Raw genomic sequence first — 20,816 nt, 5'->3', positions numbered from 1 at the left:
TGCCGCCGCGTGAGGGCGGCGCGGGGTGAGGAGGGGCGTGCGGCGCTTCGGGCCTCGTCCTCGCGGTGCTGCGTTGAAATGAATCCCCCTTCATTCAGTCTCATCGAAATGAATGCTTCCAGGTGTTATTTTAGGGCCAGTTCTACCGAAAGGGCGAAGACGTGCCCGCGGGAGAGGGGCCTTGAGCCGCAGCATGGCTGGGGCTGAAGGACCAAGAGCAGAACTGACCGCTCGTGGCTCGGGCTGACGTTGGCCGGCAGGTTGATGCGTTGCCATTCTCACTCAAGACACTTGTGGAGGAAGGTCTGTTAGCAAGTCAAATGCTTGATCTTTGCTGTTCTGCTCTTTGCTGAAGGCAGGGCTACACGTGGCTGAGCAGTCTGCAACACAACAGCGAAAAAGAGGACACAAAAAAAGTGCACTTAAAAGAATCAAAACATGAAGGTATGCAGAGAGCAAAACTAACGCATAGGTGTGGAGTGAAACATCCCACCAGTGCTGGAGCAGAAGCTGAGGAGCCCTGTGGAGTGAGAGGTGTCTGAAGGCTCCGAGAAGCTGGACAGGCCTCAAGACAGGTCAGAAACATCCATACAACCACTTATTTGCCAATCCCCCTGGCATTATCTATAACTTTAAATCGTAGTCTGGGTTCAAATTAAAATAGCTCAGATAACGGTCTCAGTATTCACTGTAAAGTAAACCTAGAGTGGATCCAAGGGCCCCTCCTGCAAGTTCAGATTAGTAAACCTGCTCTGAACCTCCAGTAGCCAGCAGGGATCTTGTAAGACAGAGACCAGAGTGCAGCGCTGTATCACCAGTAGGCTGGGCACTCCAGCACTACTGATGCTATAGTGCTGATCACCATTGAATCATATTCCAAACTGGTCCTGAATTCAGTTTTCCCAGAGTCCAGATTTGCTTTCCTCAGTACTTGAATTCATTCAGTATTACAAGGCCTTCTTTTGAAAAGCTTGTGTGCCATCTCTTAGCAGTAAAAAAGCATGAAGGAGAAATGTCATAGTGCATGGCATGCACACAGTAACCTGAGCACCCGCAGTAATACAAGATGCAAGGCGGTTCTATAGCAAAGCTGCTCAAGGAGAGGGGGCAGTGAGGCTCTTGCTAGCCCTCAGCAGAGGGTGCTCAGGAATAAAGGACTACACAAGTCATTTTGACTGAACTTGGAAAGAATCAAATAATAAAAATACCTCAAAACTATTTCCAACATAGAAGTGAAATACAGGAATAGAAATATATTAATAGAGTTCATGCGCTTCCAGTGCAATATCCTAGAAGGATAAGAATAATAGAAAACAACCAATAAAATGCAACTCACTAGGACTAACTCCACTACAAATATATACATGTGAGAGGCCAGTACTGTGTAATGTCTTTGATAATCTGAAATTAGAAGCTTAGTGCAGCTGTAAGGGTCTGTTGTTTTGGGCAGCACTGCAGCCATCATTTATAAGGTGGACTCAGGTTTTATGTTTGCTTGTTTCTTTCTCCGTTTGTTAGGAAGCAGGCAGGAGGGAAAAGATGGGAGGAAGTCACATAAGAACTTGGGGAGGGGGGGAAAGAATATAATTTCAAATGGGATATGGCCGGGAATGCGTGCGTTGTCAAGAAATAAAAGAGAGGAGAAGCGTTACAGATGTGTGTTCAAGACTCAAAGCTCATTTCCACGTTTTAGTCACCTTTCTGTCCTCCCTGTGTTGTGAAATATCTACAATATACTGCAAATATTTAAAGAAAAAAGCCCGTGCAAACAGTTCAAAACCTGTGCTTTTAAAGTAACTGATACAACAAACTTAGGAGGGCAAAGAACAGGTAAACTAAAATAATAATTAAAAAAAAAAAAAAGAAAAATGGATGTGATGTGAGCACCTAGGAAGTCATTTTTGAGAATATGAAACAGAAACTGTAATTTTCAGGAACACAGCCATCATCTGCACCATCCTGCCTGCTGTGTTTCACCAAAAGGAATGAGATTGTGGCAGGTTTAGACAGACTGTGGGCTTTTCTACACCTGCCTTCATGTTTAAATGAAATAAACAGAAGGGCTTGGAGGCCAGTTATCTGTGTCTTCTTCTGTACCACGTGATGCAGCCATCCTGTTTTTAGAACTACTGTCTGCAGTTTAAGTTTATACTTAAAAAAACCCAACAGGTTTCAGTGGAGTTCTGAAGATAATAATTTTGTAAGAAAGCTATGAGGGTGCTTTTTAACTTTCTCCTTGAAATGGAAGATGTTCAGGAAGGAACCTGAACTGCACTTTTCTCTGTTTTAATTCAACCAGCTGCTGTGTTTTGCTCTTGACATTTATTACCGCCTAACTAAATCAAAAAAGGGGACAACAAATGAGTTTAACTAACAGGAAATAAGAAAAAGAGAAATCCCCACTTATTGCCCCAATAGCTCTGTCATCGATTGGACGGCGAACAGAACGTAAGTTATCGTGCAGTTCGGAACGCAGAGTGAACCGACAGAAGCACGGACCTGCGGGGCTCCCGGTGCGCCCAGGCTTTCCGTGCGGCAGATGCCGCTTCCAGGCGTTTTAAGGAGCAGGGCCCCCTGGGAGAAGCTTCGCGATTGCTCACTGGGCGGTTATGGTGTGCCAGCGCTTGCCCTGGGTTTCACTGCTCCAGCAAGGAACAACAAAAAAGGTTTTTCTGCCTCTCATTGCAAATATTCCTCCCCAGACTCTGCCAGGCGCTCCCTCTGTGTTCTTTGCCTAATCCTTTTCACTTTGTTTTCTGCTTTGCTTTACTATGTTTTAATACATTTCTTTAATTGCTCTTAAACTTTGTGACGTAATGCCTGCTTTGTTGATTTGTTAATTGCTCACAGACTGCTGAACACTGAAAAAATCTGGTCCTTTTTGCCTCAGTTTCTCTTACCTCCTTAATGAGGACAATTGCTTTGAGCACAAACCAAAGTTCGCGTAGCTGGGCAGGCAGGCTGTGGAAGCACAGGTTACAACAGAGGAGAAAGAAGGTAGCACTGATTTCCTTCTTTGCTGCTTTTATCTTGTGAAACTGGTGATGGGAGACTGCTCTGCTGCTCCAGCAGATAAGGCCTCTGACAAAGACACAATTATTTGCAGCCTGTTCGCTGTTCCCTGGAGATGCCTATTGAGTTCGGTGGCTCAGCAGACTGTACCTATTTTGAACTCAAGCATTTTACAGCAAGGAATGTTCTTCCATTTCTCAGAAGTATCAGCCAACCACAGCTCTGTGCAGAATCCTGATCTATACAAGTCCCCTCTCTTTTCTTGCGTCTGGACAAGTATGCACACAGCTCTCAAGCTCTTGTTCAGCGATTCATTTTAGTTATGCATTTAATGGGATACAAAAATCTTATCCTTTTCAGGGGTTTTCACTTGTCATCTAGGAGACATGATACAAATTCATAGCTACTAAAATTATCCAGTTAACTGGAAGGAAAAAAAGAACACTGACAGTAGCACAGCTCTGGCATCCGGGCAGATGCTGAATTTTGCCTCAAAGCCTGACCTTCAGGGCTCTCAGACTGCTCTGCTGAGACATTTTCTAAAAACGCTGCTGGATAAAAAACAGGGAAGAATGCATTTAAAATAAACTTAGCTGTATTAAAAGCTATACTAAAATAAAAGCACTTGGGCAGGGATTAAAAACAAACATGAGAGTTGCTCTGAAAGTAATGCCTCCTGTTTTATTCTGTTGGCTCACAATGTCAAGATGCAGATGGTGGTGGGATGGCAGTAGAGGGGCAACCTTCCCACCAGGATCCCGTTATGTTTTGTTGCCAGGACAGATGGCAGCAGAGGGGCAGTCTGACAATGGCATCTGACATGGAAGGGCTGAGGAAGCAAAGGGAAAAAAACTGAAATTCTCCATATGGAAAAAAATGACACCTACTGACATTTATTGGCACTTGCTGAAAGGTTATGGAGTCCAAGTAGTGGGTGGTGCATTTCAACAGTGGTGACACAGAAGATATGAAAGAGGTGATCCTTCTAGATTTCCTGGAACCAAGACAGACCATCAACTCTGACTACTACACCACGCCTAAGCTGAAGGCTCCAACTTCCAGAGTCAGACCAGAGAAAACAACCTTTTTCTTGCAACACAGAAACAGCAGGGTCCATACCAGCTTTTATAGTTTCCAAGGATAAAAGGAGGCATTACTTTCAGAGTAATGTATGCACTAAAGGAGGAGATACAGGGGAGATATATATCATGCAGCATTGCATAAGAAACCTCCTCAACATCTCCAAGTGAGACTAGCTCAGGGCTAGGCAAAAATGAGCTGAGGAGCTGGGGGGAGAACAGATCTTTGCAGGACTCTGGCCTGAGCAATCCAGAAAACCAGATGAACTCTTCCAGGAAAATAATAAAACAGTACCATGGAACTCCAGGAAAAAGCACCCCAGACAATCTGCCAGCAGACAGGTGTAAGGGATGTGCTAGACATGGCACAGCAGGGAGGAAACCAGAGGTCCTTGTAAACAGAAGTGCGTAGGACTAGTGCTTGAGAAACACTCTGAGAAAGATCACAACTATGTGGGACTTCAGGCTTTGTACCCCTTTTCTATCCTGACAAATGGAAAGTAGAAAATATCCTGGAGAAAACACCACCCAGAGACCAGAGCATGAGGACCAGGTTAGGGTTACACTGAAGTAAAAAGGGCAGCTGGACAGAAGAGCTGAGAAGGGAGCCTTCTTCAGTTACCAGTCCTCATTTCTTCAAATACCAATCAGAGTAATTCCTGTGCTGCTGCAGGGGATTTGTGCCCAGTCCAAGAAGCATTCTGTGGATGGAGCCTGGCCATCTCCACTACAGAAAGACAAGAGTACTCAAACTGAGCTTTTCTCACAGGTTCATGCCTGGCACTTTTCATTGAGACATGGCGTGACTCCTGAATGACTGTGCTTCAGCCAGACTCTTCTCAGTAGTAAAGGCAAAAAGGATAAAACACAACAGGCACAAACTGAAACACAGGAATTCCTGTTTCATCTCAACATAGGAAAGCTTTTATTTTTTTTTCCTTCCCCTGCTCTGAGCGGCGGTGGAGACACTAAAAGGTTTGACAAGACTCAGTACTGGGCAACCCGCTGTGGCCGACACCTGCTTTGAGAGATCTGCACTTCTTGTGCTCCATTCACAATCTTCAGCAGCCTTCCAACACCAACTACTCTCATTCTGTACTAACGTGATGTTCTTTATATAAGGATTATTCCCTAATTTCCCAGCTTTCACTAAAACACACTCTTTCGAGTAGGCTGGGCATGCTGCTGAAAAACAAAAACAAAACAAACCAATACTGCTTCACCTTTCCAGTTTCAGTGTGAATTCTTACTTGAAGACGAAATGCATGCAACATGAAAGGTCTTCAGAATCATCCTTTTCATACACACACTTCAACCTGCTGCTGTTAGTGTGGAGGAAGGGATGGGAACAAATTTTGAACAGCTAGCTGCAAAATCTGTGAAGTCAGCACACAAAGTATTTAAAGGAGATCAGAGAACATTATTAAAGATACATTTTTTATTATGCAGTTTATAATTATCACTGTAGTGATGGAGGCACAATCTTAATAGGAATTACGAAACTGCACTTTCCTCAATATAAAGAAATGTAACAGCACTAAATTAACATTCCATTAAAGCATTCTTTTTTCCATTCAAGTTTAAAGCATTAGGATGGAACTTGTTTTAAGCAATATCTGTAATAAATAAAATTGCTCGCTTTCACTGTCTTCTGCCAGCTTCACATTCTTTTTCATTTAAAATTTCAAGTGTCTACACTTTTAAAACTTTATTGGTAAGATTCAGAGTGATGCTTAAAGCCTTAAGAGTGTGTGTGTATATATATATATATTTAAATAAAACAGGTTTTATAAATAGTTACAGAAAACAAAACAAACGAGTAATACATAATTCCATTTGTAACTATGTTTCCAAGAGATATTTTAAATTCTTGAATTCAGTCTACAAGAGGAGTAAGGGACTTACATGTAAAACATTTACATTTAAGAACACATTTACCTCCCACATTATTTCACTTGCACTGTACATTCAAACTGAAAAATATTTTGGTTTTTCACTGTAAAGCACCTTACAAGATATTTTCATCACAAGAAAAGCTTTCTGCAAGTCAATATTACACATTAGGAGAGTGAGAAGCAGGGTTGCACAGACAAACTGTTCTCAAAGACCTGGACTTCCTTAATCAGTTATGCTACACTCAAATGCACTGTGTACTAAATTCAAGTTCAAAAGACATCTACAGGCAGGTTTTCTTATGGAGGAAAACTGGATTGAAAAGGACTTCCTGACCAGTGCTGTGAGGAAGAGGCATCACTTCATGTAAGCTTCTTTCAGAGGTTTGGTTTCTACCCATACCATCTCTAGAAATATATTTTGAAAGAATGGAACAAACTCCTCATGCTGCTTTATCTACCGAGCAGGGATGTGACCCCATGTAACTGCTGTATCTCCTGCAGTAAGAGCAGATGTCTCTCACTTAATGACCGCATGCACCACAGCAGGGCTGGAGCAGCACCCGCAGCAGTGAAACTCACCTGAAAGAATGCCTTGTGTCTTTGTGAATTAGATGACCCGTTATCAGCAAAACTCAGACAATAACTTGCTAAACATTTCCTGTTTCATCTGCAAAATCTTGCTGAGAACAACACTGAGAATGAACACGGATTAAGACGACAACTGAAATCTTTGGAAACAGTTTGCACAGCCTTAAAGCACAAAAAGCTGCTTGAGAGCATTCTGTTGGCCTTTAGGTAAGTATCCAGTTTGAAAGAAATAGCTTTGCTGCTGAAAACCAAGAAAAACATCTTCATGAAATGGCTTCGCAGTAGTGCATCTCAGAATTTCTTAACACAACATATACACACAACCTAATGGGAGTGAAAACCTGTACTCAGGTAGAGATATTAAGAGCCTAATTCTGAGAAAGAAATATTTTATTTCTTTCTCGTAATTAAATTAGTGGCAGCAATCAATTTTTTTGTCCTCACTGCAATATAACAAGGATACCGATCTACTAACGACAACATAACCCACAGCACAGTTCTGTTGTTTTTACACACTGGTATTTTTCCTGGTAGTTAAGAAAAAAAAAAAAAAAAAGTAGTAAAAACTGCTTTTGACTTATTACGTGCACAATCTATGCATTCACAGACTGAGTTAAAAATTAGACCATTACAGAGATTCCTGTCCTATTCTGAATTGGATATTACATTTCTAGTGGCACTATTTGGAATTACATGTTTACACCATTAATTGTATCTTATGATTAAATTCAACAGTATTGAACTTAATAATGGTTTTAGATTGCTGTCTCAGCACAGGATTTAAAAACAAGGTTTACTAAGTACCAAAAAGGTAGCTAGCTACTGGGTGATGAACACCAACTTTAGTTCTCATTGAGAATATTTTTAATTTTAATATTCATGATTAAATGATCAAAACTTGCATTTTGAGATTTCAGTTCTGTAACAAATGAAGTTGGTCTTAATTCACAAAGCCTGAATCTGAACATCCCAAACTAAAAAGGTTTGGATTGATGGAGCAGATTCTGGACCATTCCTGCCCCACTTATCTCTACAGGCAACTGGTGTTAGTGCAGTATCTGAAAAATAATAAATTCTTCAACGAGGTTACATATCCCCAGAGACTGAACTGTAAATATTTTAAAGGTAGTCTGTGTGACACCAAACTACTCTGGCTTGTTTAAGGAGTGCTAGTTGATTTTGGCAGTAAGCACTGGCTACATTGCTGCCTTTTTAAAAGCTAAGCATTTCAGCAAACAGCACATCACATTCATATGCTCAGATCTTTGTTGAAGAGATTGTGAGTTGAGAAAGAGCAAGTCTCCAAGCCCATTCTATCTTCAAACACACAATCTTTGTAGGAGTGTACCAGGGCAAGGTGTTAAACCCAGGCTTAACCTGATGTTAGGAAGCAATCACTAAATCTCTCAGTCATCTATCCAACAGAGAGATGTTTTGAAACTAGGCGCGAGAAAAGTTGGAACCAGACATTTATAAAAGAGATGGTGGCATTCGAGAGGAATGATTTCTGGTACAATGCAGGCTATGGAAACAAGAGCAGTCCTACAAGTTTTTAAGTAAGGCACATCTATCTGCAAACACAGAACTTTCAGTATTTTACAAATGTGGCAATTTGTAATTTTTTTTAAACACAGTATTAAACCTGACTGTGTATAAAGAAACCCGTTAAAAGGCTGGAACACACATTTCTGGTTCTTTAGTTTCCTTAACCGTATTTTGACATTCTACCAGAAGATGCTGCACTTCAAGCTTCACGTAAACACAGCTCTATTTGCAAGCTTCTGCCTTTTTTTTTTTTTTTTTGGAAAGTCTAGCTTAACAAAAGAAAAAGTACACTAAAAGGCCACTAGAAATAAACTTGTTTTTTACATTAAAGAAGAAATACCTGTATAGATAAACTTAAACCCCAGAAAGGCAGAAAAGCATCTGTAACGACATCCAGAAATGATCTTTGCTTGCACAAGCCCGTAGGCAGTTTTCAGGTTGTTTCGATTATTTTTCCATTTTGCTGCTTCCTCTCTCTCTCTTCCTTTTGGAAATCATTCATAACGTTGTGTCATCATCTTCTCCAAAACCTCCCACCAACAGCGAGTGCTTATCCGGTTCATTAAGAACCATGCTGTTCACTGACCGCTTATCAGAAAAGAGAGAATTTATAGAGGCTCTGCTGTAATTGATTATTCGATCCATTAAACTCAGCTTACGAGTGCCTGTCCCAGTTTCATCAATTCCAATATGGACACTGATTTCTGATGGGCTCTTCTGCTTCATTTGGCCATGGGCTCGGAGCTCCAGTTTCTCAGAACTTGGCTTCTGGTACCTAAAGAAAGGAAGAAATAGAAGGCCAGCATGTCTTAGGTTGAAGTAACAGACACTAAAATATGGAAAGAAGCTAGCTATTATCATGCACATCTATAATACGATTTACTATACAGTGATAAAAGTTCCAGATTCTGCAAAGCTACTATATAACAAGAAGTTAACTTGGTGCTTTTTGGCCAGGATGCAGAACAGGTAAAGCAGACATGTACCACTCAGTACTGAACTGCTTTAGTGATGCTGAGCATCTGCAAAACACGTATCAGCAAAGCACATCTACTGTGAGCGGACCAGCTCTTCTATTCTGCTTCCTCGGAAACCCTACATGTTAACTGAACTGCAAAGAACACCATTCCTACTCCAGTGCTCCTAACTGCGAAGCAAAGAACAAACTGTTCATTCATAAATGCAGCTTAGTTTATGTATCAACAATCCCCAGTGCTGCTGCACTGTGTACAGTTGAATTGCTTTGGGAGACTCACTTCTCAGAAATCACACGTGCTGAGGTTCCTCCAAAATATACAAAGGGCACTAAGGAATTTTAAATTTTGAACGCTTCTGATTTTTACAGTTCTCTTCATGATAGAAATTACATTTTTAAACATTATGTCTGAAACATTTTTGGTCTGATTACTCTTCAAGTAAAAAGAAAACCCACCACAGACGTGCAAAAGTTGAAAGAAGTTTCACATGTCATAGTGTCATAGTCCCATGTTCATTTTCAACCACTTAGAGAAAAAGGTCTGAGCTTCAAATCTAAACTACAAATAACAACGTTGTTCGTACTCACATCTTTAGCAGCAAAGAAGAAAGCACAACAGAAACGGAGGAGGCAGCCATTGCTGCAGATCCCATCCAGGGCTGCAAAACCAAACCAATGGGCAAGAACACACCTGGAAAAAGAAAATGATGAGTTCAGGGCAGGAACATGGCATTCTCCAAGTACGAATCCACTGTCTTCTGTAAAAACACAAAACTCCACTAAACTGTCTAATTTTAGTTCCATTTCAATTATATTTATGAATATACTTTTAGTATAGTGTTAAATGACAAATACTTAATGTGAACACTTATATTCTAGCTCAGGCAGAACCCATAAGTGAATACATCTGAGTATGTTGTTTATACAGTATGGCATACAGAAGTAGGCACGTCTTGCCAGCCTTCAGAAAAACGTTTGTTCACAAGATCGGGCTCACTAAATGAACAGTTTATTTTAAGTCAGTTGTATGTGCTAGATGCATCTATAATAGCTGTAATATCAGAGAGGACAATGCACAAATACATCACTGCACACTCTGTAGGCACAGAACTCTGTACTAAATGTCAGTTAGAAAGCAAGAAAATGGATTCTATTCCACACAAAAACAAATTGCTGTCATCTAATGATTAAGCACAATTTTATTATCACAGGTAAACATTCACATACCAGCAGCTATGGGAACTCCAACAAGATTATAAATTAGAGCAAAGACAAAGTTGATCCGGATCCTTTTGACAGTCTTCCTTGACAAATCAATACTTGCTACCACATCCATCAAGTCATCCTGGAAGTTAACATTTATTGGGGATGTCAGAGATAAAAAGCATACACATGCAGCATCACCATACTCCCATTTTAAAGCTAACTGCCACGTACTGGATGTTAACAAACTACATGTGCTGAACTTTCTGTAGGTTGATCTGTTGTGTCTGCATAGAGCTCATACAATGAGCACCAATTTTATTCCAGACGTCCCCGCAACCCAAATGAACATACACAGCACCATCTACGTGGTACAGCTCTAGATGCTTACCTCTCTGTCAAGGTATTGTTGATATGTGGGAAGAAGTGACTATAACATTGGAGATATTCCCATACGTTCCTTAAATATAACTCACTACTGCCAAAAGTCACCTCACTTCTTAGTTCTTTGGCCAACTCCCAAGCTCTAACTGCCCCCACATTTGTAGCCAGAAAATAAGGACAGAATTTCTTCATAGGACAAGTACATCAAGACAAAGACAAAACCTAATTATAATTGTTTATGAAGGCGCTACACCAATGCAACTGAAATTATATCACACACTCTTCTTTCTTACCTTAATGAGAACCACGTCAGCTGCCTCAATAGCTACATCAGTACCTGTGCCAATAGCAATTCCCACATTAGCCATAGCAAGTGCTGGGGAGTCATTGATACCATCTCCAACCATGGCCACCCGTTTTCCTTCATCCTGTAATTGTTTCACTTTGGCCACTTTATGAGAGGGAAGAACCTCTGCAAACACTTTAGAGATGCCAACCTATGGGGAGGGGTAAAGAGAGAGAGAACAAGAATAGCTTTTTCACTAGCTATCACATTATTAGAGTCTGAATGTCATGCTCATAAGCCAAAGACCAAACCCATCTGATATGAAAATAAGTCTTATTTCAAAGCTAACATTACTCCCATTCAAAAAGGATTCTTCAGTCCCCCTTCCTATTCAGCTATACATTAACATTTTTCACCACACATTTCCATGCTAGCCACATGCAGTAGCAGCATGACAATATCTGTTCTGTAAGTGGGATGTAGCAAGCTTCAAACCACAACACAGACCTAACTGCTTACCTGAGAGGCGATGGATCTTGCTGTTTTGCTGTTGTCACCAGTCATTAGAACAACTTCTAAACCCATATTCTTCAAAGTGTAAACTGCCAGCTCAGCTTCTGGTTTTACAGTATCAGCAATAGCTATCAAGCCACACAGCACTCCTTAAAAACACAAAGGAGTTTGTAGTAAGTGGTTTTTTTGGGGGGGGTTTGTGATGGGAGAAAGGAAGTAACATTTTCTTTAGTAAAACCACTTGCAGAAACACTGCTATTGACAACAAAAGGTGGAATATAAACTATGATAATATGAGCTATTGGGGCAGCAGTTTAATGCCACAGAGTACAGACTGTCCAACAACAAAAGAATTGTTTTCTTCTTTCTTTCTTCTACTTTGCTCTCCTTCAAGTCTTTACCTTAAATTCACACCTCCTATTCAACCGAGAAAGGCAGGAAGAGGTTTTCTCATATGAAAATGTTTCAGAACTTAGCTAATCATGTCTTTTCATCCCATTAGTCTACTTCAGGTGTAACTGTTAAGGCATTACTACTTATCAGTTTCTATTTATCTGGTGACTAATCAGCCTCTGAACGAAGGAGACGGTAATGAACTTACCATCAACAGCTATGAGAACTGCTGTGCGACCCTTCCTCTCATGCTCAATCATGGCTTTGTCAACATCATTTTTAACAAGAAGGCCATTTCTGTTCATCCATTCCCGGTTACCAATGAGAACAGAGTATTTTTGAGAAGTAACTGCAGCTGAAAGAAGAAAAACTCTTGCCATCATACAGATAATTAGGAAGCTTCCTGCCAGCTAGTCCTACTCATGCTCTCTCAGTATGCACTGAAATATAAGTGAAGAACTTAAACAATATTGAAAGAGACTTCTTTTCCCCTTCAATCTATCTTTTCAGGTGCTCATGACAAGAACACTGCTAACATTTCATCAGCAATAGGTAATTACTACTTTGGTGGGTGAAGAATCACAGGTCATGGGACAGTAAAGGAAAAAGTCTCTTTCTTGGTGCTTTTAATTTAATGTTCTAATAGTTGAAAGATCTAACAATGAGCTGCTCTTGATTGAAAAACAGTCAGATATGCAAATAAACACGATTTTGGTTAGCAAATAGTAACTTGGGATGAAACTAGTAAGTAAAGAAAAGAGAGCTAAGAGACAATTCCCCATGATTTTCCCACTCCATAGTTAATAACTTCAGTTGTACTTATACCAACAGAATGTTTTTATCCAAATATCCGAGTGATGTGTGACCATGAAATAAAGGAATGGCCAACTCTATTTCATAGGTGACTTGATGCAAGCCCAGTTTTCCAAGGCAGAGAGAAAAGAATCTCATTCTTAAGGATCCTGACTAAGATCCAAAACCAAAGGTGTGTCTTGCAATACATTTAATCTATGAACTGGAGTCAGCTTACTTGGTAAGTCAGCATCAATAATCAGAGCAGGCTGCACCGATTCCTCCACATGTTCCTCAACTTTTACAAGTGTCACATTTCTAATATTGTTTTCTTCAACCATTTTATTTTTCCTGTAGAGCAGTGGTTCTATATTGGTGACTTTGCAGCTAATGCCACAGCCTGGAACTACCTGAAAATCTGTACATGTCCCAAGGGTTTCTGAACCCAGTTCCTTCAGAAAAAAAAAAACAGAAAAAAAGCATAGAAATTTAAATATATAGAAGCATGCAACATTTACAAAATTCGCAAGTTAAAGTGTAATCTAAGCAGGAGAGCAGAGAAACATTCAATCTATAATCAAAATGTAAATGTGAGTATCCAGTAGATCCAGAATACGATCAAGGGATTTACAATGGCCTCACAATTTTCAGTATTCCATCTGAATATATCAATCATTTTCTAAATGACTCAAGACCATTTGTACTTATCAATTCATGCAAGAGAGGTTTATCTGTAATACAAACAATTTTGCCTATGCAGTTTACCTTTTTGCAGTATTTTGTTATTGCTGCTCCGAGAGGATGTTCACTGTTACTCTCTGCAGTTCCCACAATTGCCAGCATTTTATTATGTGGCAGTCGATTACTCTCTACTAGGTATTTCACACGCATCACTTCTGGAGTTCCATGGGTAATTGTACCCGTTTTGTCAAATACAACCACATTTACCTGCAGCAAAACAGGAAGACATCATTCAGTGAAAAAAGATTCAATGTACAGCTAGCTTAGAAAACCTCATTTTTAATCAGACTTTCTAATTTGCTACTTACAAAGATGTAGAACTCTGCTCAGGCAGGAACTGGCAAAATGCTACTGCTACCAGCCTTCAGAGCTTACATACAACAAACCCACATTTCTTACCTTATGTGCCATCTCTAATGGTTCTCCTCCTTTGATCAGTATGCCGTTCTGAGCTCCTACTCCAGTACCAACCATCACAGCCGTTGGGGTTGCTAACCCCAGGGAACAGGGGCATGCAATACACAAGACTGTGATAGAGGCTTGGAATGCAAAGCGGATTATCACTTCAGCTGCAGAAATGCTCTTATTGTAACCCTAGTGACAGAAATTCGTTTTATTTACAAAGGAAATTCAGCAATGAAAACAATGTATTTAACTACACATCACCCTTGATGTAAAAAGAAAAAAGGAGCAAAAATTGCAAACGTGCAAGATGAAGTATTAAAACTGAAAGCACAGGAAAAATTATGCCAAGCTAAGATTAACTACAAAATTCATTATTAGTATCTAAACTTTGTTATATACGGCCTACGCTCCTGACTTGTTTTATTGATAAGACATTTTCTTAAATAAAGGACCACACGTTATGACAGCTCTTCTGAACTTTGATACAATATACCTCATCAAGAGTTTATGCCATAACAAAGACATGAAGATTGTTCTCCTGCAACTAATACATCCTGACTGGAAATCTAGTCCACAAAAAAACCCGAGAGCTAAACAAATCCAAGGTACAAATCAGGATTCTCATCCTCCTCTGCCATTTGCATGGAATATGAATTCCCCTGATTTCAAAGGTGAATTTACACATAGCTATGCTAAGAAAACTAGAATTGGAGCCTATGATGCAAAGGATTTTTTCCCCCCCACAAAGAAGGAAAACTAAACCTTGAGGTTTCCCAATTTAGTTTTTCTGTTCAGTTTTTAAAAACTAACCTTCACGAGTTGATTAATTACTGAATACTCTGTATGTGAAAATGTCAGAGCGAAGTTACAGTACAAAATAGATATAAATTAGAGGGATGAATATACTTTAATTTCATGCATTTCCACCCAACTGCCTGCAAGAATCATCTAAAAATGGGACTGCTGCAGCCTAATAGATTTGTAGGCTTATTATATGTGAAATATTTCAGTAGTCACTTAAGGAGACTGACTTACCAGAAAATATTTTTCTACTATTTCGAAATCCACAAATCCAATTATAATCCAGGCAAAGAGGGTAACCACGGAGACAACTACAATAAAAGGAACAAAGTAGCCACTAATTTTGTCTGCAAATTGTTGTATAGGAGCCTAGGAAAAAGAAAAAACAAGCGTCAGCTCCATCAACACCATACTTATTGTCTTCTACGCCTTCAGACACAAACGTAATCATAAACAAAATCTCAGCACATTTGGCAAACCATGCTTTGTAATTACATATCTACTCTGTAAGATGATGAGATTTGAAACAGTGGATCATATAAAAGTTTTCATTCGGTTTAAAAAAAAGTCAAAACCAAAATTCATGGTCCAGCTGCAATTCAAATCTAACCAACCTTAGCCATTTTGCAAACAACTTGGTGTGCTGATGCCCAGCTACAACAAAACCCAAACGCTTAGGTTTATACCACTCTACCTTTGAGGTCTGGGCCTCCTCCACAAGTTTAACAATCTGTGAAAGAGTTGTGTCAGCTCCAACATGGGTTGCTGAAATCAGCAGTGATCCGTTCTGATTAATGGAACCAGCAATAACTGTGCTGCCAGGCTTTTTAGTCACAGGCATCGCTTCACCTAAGGAAAGGTCAACAACAGGTAACTAATGGAGCTTTTGCAGCAATGTTATTTCTGATAATAACTACTGACTCTTATATTAAAAAGAAAGTTTCAACTTTTCTTTTTCAGATTCATTTAAAAGAAAACAAAAATTATAGTTGCTGATTTGTTTATATTTGCTAGCAAAATAAATGCTCACCTGTGATAAGAGATTCGTCTACCATAGAGTGTCCTTCAATAACACGACCATCCACTGGGAATTTGCCTCCTGGCACCACTTTGACAACATCACCTCGCTGAACCAGCTCAACATCAACTTGCTCCTCACTGGAGAGTTTTTAAACAAGCGATTGTTAACTGAAACCACCCAGGCAAAAGCACTATACATAAAGCATAATTCCACTAGTTAACACTGTTAGCTTAACAAAGGCTGTTTTACAGAGCACTAAGCCTATCATATGTTATCTTCCAGCTGAGTAAATCCACTTACTTCCTTATTAGCAAAAATTAGTAAGATTCCAATAAAGCCAATTGCAGTAGCGTTTACTTTTCTGCATTTTAACATTTTCAAATACAAATCTGCCAGCAAATCTGAAGTCATTTTCTTCACAGTCCTACAGAGTTATAACATTTGTCTGTGAATATATTATCAACAAAAATGGAACAACAGAAAATGCAAATGACAAAGATACCTTAAGAGAATGTTATCGGGGCCCAAGGTAACAATAGTTGCTTCAGTAGCTTGTAATGAAATTAGTCTTGCCAGTGCTTCTGAAGTTTTACCCTAGAATAATAATTTTCATATTTTTCTGACTATGGTATTGCAAAAAAAAAAGTAGGGTAAACGACAACTTCATATGCTGCAATTTACTCTTAAGAAAATACTTTCTGAAAATAGACTTGTATTACTTCACATTTTTTACTAGTTCAGTTACTGAAGATGATTTTATAACAAAAAAAGGATAAAAAAATATAACAAGGCTTTTGCATCTGATATTTTATAAGGTATGCACCATTCTGAAATTATACTCAGTGTCCTATAGCTTGTAGATATGGTGCTTTCCATTCAGTGACGTCGAGAACAAATGTTTACTATGTACTATACGCAGCACAAAACTTCAGCCTTCTACCATCACTACTGAGAACTGACTGAAATATAACTGCCATGCTATGCTCTTTTTGCCCATCAGAAGTACTTTTACTTCCCTTACCTTTGCAACGTGCTCTAGCCACCGGCCCAACGAGATGAATGCCAGCAGCATGGGAGGTGTGTCAAAGAAAGTCACAGGGTTTACTTTTGCTTTCTCAGCCATTGCAACTAGAAGAATAACAAATGAGTAGACGAATGCAATGGAGGTTGCCAGAACAATGAGCACATCCATGTTTGCAGTTCTGTGCTTCAATGCTTTGTATGCCTGTATATAGAAGTGCCAGCCTCCAAATATCTGTAACAGTAACGGCACCTGTTATATTCTGTACACATATTTGTAACACACAGCAGCAGTATTTTTCTGAGAAGCAGTTTTGGTGTTTTTTTTGGTCATTTGTCTTCTCTGTCACTTACTGAACAAAGTCCTGTCTCTGCTCAAGATCCAGATCTTAGATCTTCCCTTCAGTATTCCCAGATCACCTCACCTCCATGCAGCTCAACCAGCTCCTTCCCATGCCCACTGGCTACAGCTAGACAAGCTGCCTCAGATGCTGTCAGACCGCATAGCACCCACACACTTTGATTGACCCGTCCTTAACAGACCCCAGCACTGTTTATGTTAGCAGCAGCAGTGGTATTTTCCTCTAGTGTACGAACAGTCACTTGTCAAATTTAATTTCCCCATTGTTTCTCATCTCGAATGTCTAACCCCAACAAACTTGGAGTTGTCATATTGCCACTTACCTGTACAGGGACACAGAGTAAGAATGACAGAAAGTTCATAACAGACAGTCCTGGCAGGAGCTGGTGTTCTAAGAACATAGAGGAGTGAATGGCCTCCATTTCCTCACTACTCATGTTGAGATGTCTGTGAGCATCTGAGAGTTGACTGTCCACAACCATCATGTAAATCATCATCGCCATGACAGGAATACAGAAAATCAGACTCACAAAAAAAGACCTTCTCCACCTTAGGTTTAAAAATAAATAAATACATTTGTTTTGCTGTCAAGTGCTGAATAACATTTTAACTAGCAAGTCCTTACAAACTAACAAAATTTAATAAACTTTACTAAAAGAGAAAATAGACCAAAAAAGCAAAGATGTTTATATATAATCTAAATATATTCAGGAATACTTACTGCCTTATTTCCTGTCTGTGATCTAGATGACTAGCAGATCTATCTTTTTCACTAAAGCAGTTGTGAAATCTAAATCCTAAGGAGAAATAAATAAATAATTAAATGAGAACAGTGACTTTTTAAAGACTGACTGCACTCTTAATAACTTATGCACGTATTACTGATAGCGCAGCCTGCACAACAAATCAAATGATTTGTTTTATTAACATTTTGAGATGACTGCTTTTATCCCTGCACAGGTCAACTTAAGAAGTTAGCCTGATGCAGAAGTCAACTTTTCTAAAATATTAAGATGCAAGTCTAAAATGTGACTTTCAAAAAATGATTATTCCTGAAGTATAGAAAATGAGGGACAATGTCAAGAAACTTATTTCTCTTCTGCTATAGTGTTTTACTCTCCTGCAAAACTACAGGTTATCTTCACACAGCCTGGCTTTCCCAATCTCTCTCTTTAATGGAGCATTGTTTCTGAGCTGTGAGAACGCTCACATTATCTGCAGAAATCTGCACTGAGAGCAAGACAGTGGTGGACCAGAATTTTTTCCCTTTGATAGTTTTCCCCTCTGTTGTGGAGTATGAAACTATTCAAAAAACATCAGTTATTTTATCAGATGTGGTGCCTTCACAAAACTAACCTTTATCACTTGTATAATATCTCGAGGACCTATAATCTCAGGATCATATTTAATATGTGCTTTGTTGGTTGCAAGAGCTACTGAGCAGTATAAAACACCATTAGTCTTCATAAGGGTGGATTCTATTTTGTGCACACAAGCAGCAGATGTCATTCCTCTCACCTGTAAAATAAAGATTTCCTTTAGTCATCAAAGCAAAAAGTTAATGCATCTTTAGGAAATGGGAAAAGAAAATGTGCTCATAAGTACCCTGACCTACTTATTGCTTATGTCTGGGGTCTGAAGCGGCAAGACTGGAGGATCACTTATGAAGGATGAGAGCACTACAGAGGAAGACTTAGTTATTAAGCTCTGCTGAACCTCTGCCGCCTCTTCATACTCAGAGCTAGGACCTCTGGGCTAGACTCAGCTACAAAATAATAAATAGACAAATCCTGCAATATACAGAATAACTCCACCAAAATACAGGGGTATTTCTCTTTGACTTCAGCATAGTAGTTTGAGCCAACATAGTCTGAAGGACAACCTTAAAATCAATACACAATTTTTGATACATACCTAACGCACTCCTATGGTTTGAATTTTATTTTTTTACATTAAGCTCTATTATATTTTTCAAACATTAAGAACAAAATGATTACAAAATCATGTTCAATAGATAAAGACAAGGGTAGGTAGCTGTTTTTAATTACTAGCTTACAACAAGATCCAGAATTCCATCTCCTTCACCACTGCTTTCCATCACGGTCGCTCCAAATCCCAGTTCTCGTATGAGCTCTGCAATAGCTGAAGGGTGTATGACAGCAGGATTATACCTCACTTCTGCCTTTCCTGCCATTAGGGCAACAAGTACGGAATGTATTCCTAGAAAAGAAGGATGTGAAAATAGTTGACGTTTAAGACAGACCTGTGTTTATGATAATGTAACAGCACAACAGCAATCCATCGCAGTTGAGAAATCTACCATATTTCAGGTACATATATGTGAAAACATAAGCATTTCTGCAAGATGCATCAACAGTGCAAAAGCTTGGGAGCACAGAGGTGAATGATGAAAGTCCTACTGCAACTGAAAAACATGCAGCTCATGTTTACCGTTTAATTACAATCAATCAATTTACTCTGTAAGAAAAGATGACCCACTTACGAAAAAGCCTTCTAACATATACTTCAGCCTATTTTTCTGATTTAATTATAGCATTTCAAAATTCCCTTTGCTCAAAAGAGAATTTGAATGAACATGTTTTGAAAGTGTAGATCTAACAACGTGCCATCTTACTGTACTAAGTTAAAAGGAAAGTACAAAAAGCTTTTAGGATGGAAAAACAATATTCCAGGTTACCTTGGAATATATCCATCTTCATTATGATAATTAAGCACGGTCTATAATGACGACTCCTCATTATACTTACGCAACTATGTGTTCCTGCAAATATACACTCTGACAGAAAGACATCGCTGTCCTGACTTGCAAAGCTAAAATTAGCTTACCTCTCTTTAATCCATACTAATACTGTCATTCTCTAATAGTTCCATTTGTAATACAGACACAAATGCTTCTGGTTTTTGGTTTGCAGATCTGGGCAAGTCATACCAATAGAAGAGATCTGTTTCAGTTTCAAGAGAATTCATATTTGATGTCTGTATATTCTCTTTAGAGTAACCCAGCTCCTGCTTTTGCAAGGCAGTCACCAGCCAGCATGCCAACACAGAACCAAGAATTACATTCTCTTCTCATCCTATGAACCAACTGCAAGCAGGCCATGTTCTCTCTTAAGAAATTTGTTTCAACAGTACTTCTTTTGACAACCCATCAATTACAAGCACAGTACAAAAATTAAATGTGCTCTTTACAAAAAAATGCTTAGAAGTGTAACAGATCATACTGACCATCTTCTCTTCTCAAATTTCTCTCAATGTTGGCTACGCATGAAGCACATGTCATTCCTGTGACTTGGACGTAGCACTTTGACAAGCTCTTGGACTCCTGTTTAGCAACAATGCTCTGTAACATTTTGGAGGTAGGCATAGTAGATTCCAGTTGCTCTTTGGGTGTGGACTGAGTTACTCCCACAGGCAGTTCTGTCTTTTCTGAAAAAGAGATTGAAATTTGTGTCATTACATATAAACGATGAAATTAACTATGACTTGGGACTACATAAGGCATTACTACACGTATATTTTCAGACAAAAAAAGTACATCTTGCATCAACAACAGAGTGACTCTAAACCTTGCCAGAAAATGATCAAACTTAGGCTTAGAGTGCCGTGTTAAAAATATAGCACTGATTTGTACACTTGAAGCGATACCAACCAAAAACAGGCAAATTTTTTCCCCCATCCTCATGCCAGAAAATTAAAATTTGACTATTTTATTAATGAGGAGTCTGTGATGTCAGTATCAGTTGCTTTGATGGAGTTGGTAATTAATGTATGGGTTTTTTT

The 20,816-nt window shown here is 39.2% G+C and overlaps 1 protein-coding gene across 1 annotated transcript in view; it reads right to left on the bottom strand.

Moving 5' to 3' along the window:
- Positions 1 to 5,514: 5,514 nt before the first annotated feature.
- Positions 5,515 to 20,816, bottom strand: part of ATP7A (ATPase copper transporting alpha) — a 23,777-nt gene continuing 8,475 nt past the window's right edge. Inside the window, 20 exon segments of the mRNA XM_031554680.1 lie at positions 5,515 to 8,894; positions 9,684 to 9,786; positions 10,323 to 10,440; positions 10,976 to 11,179; positions 11,488 to 11,630; positions 12,083 to 12,229; positions 12,905 to 13,118; positions 13,432 to 13,614; positions 13,807 to 14,001; positions 14,848 to 14,982; positions 15,308 to 15,462; positions 15,644 to 15,771; positions 16,137 to 16,228; positions 16,656 to 16,889; positions 17,339 to 17,564; positions 17,737 to 17,785; positions 17,788 to 17,812; positions 18,372 to 18,533; positions 19,072 to 19,235; positions 20,262 to 20,462. Coding sequence (XP_031410540.1) covers positions 8,618 to 8,894; positions 9,684 to 9,786; positions 10,323 to 10,440; positions 10,976 to 11,179; positions 11,488 to 11,630; positions 12,083 to 12,229; positions 12,905 to 13,118; positions 13,432 to 13,614; positions 13,807 to 14,001; positions 14,848 to 14,982; positions 15,308 to 15,462; positions 15,644 to 15,771; positions 16,137 to 16,228; positions 16,656 to 16,889; positions 17,339 to 17,564; positions 17,737 to 17,785; positions 17,788 to 17,812; positions 18,372 to 18,533; positions 19,072 to 19,235; positions 20,262 to 20,462 — 3,155 coding nt within the window. The 3' untranslated portion in view covers positions 5,515 to 8,617.

Source organism: Meleagris gallopavo, chromosome 9, assembly GCF_000146605.3.
Source record: "Meleagris gallopavo isolate NT-WF06-2002-E0010 breed Aviagen turkey brand Nicholas breeding stock chromosome 9, Turkey_5.1, whole genome shotgun sequence".
In the NCBI taxonomy this organism is placed as follows: Eukaryota; Metazoa; Chordata; class Aves; order Galliformes; family Phasianidae; genus Meleagris; species Meleagris gallopavo.
The sequence above is the reverse complement of the archived record's forward strand: the minus strand, read 5'-3'. Positions and strand labels throughout refer to the sequence as shown.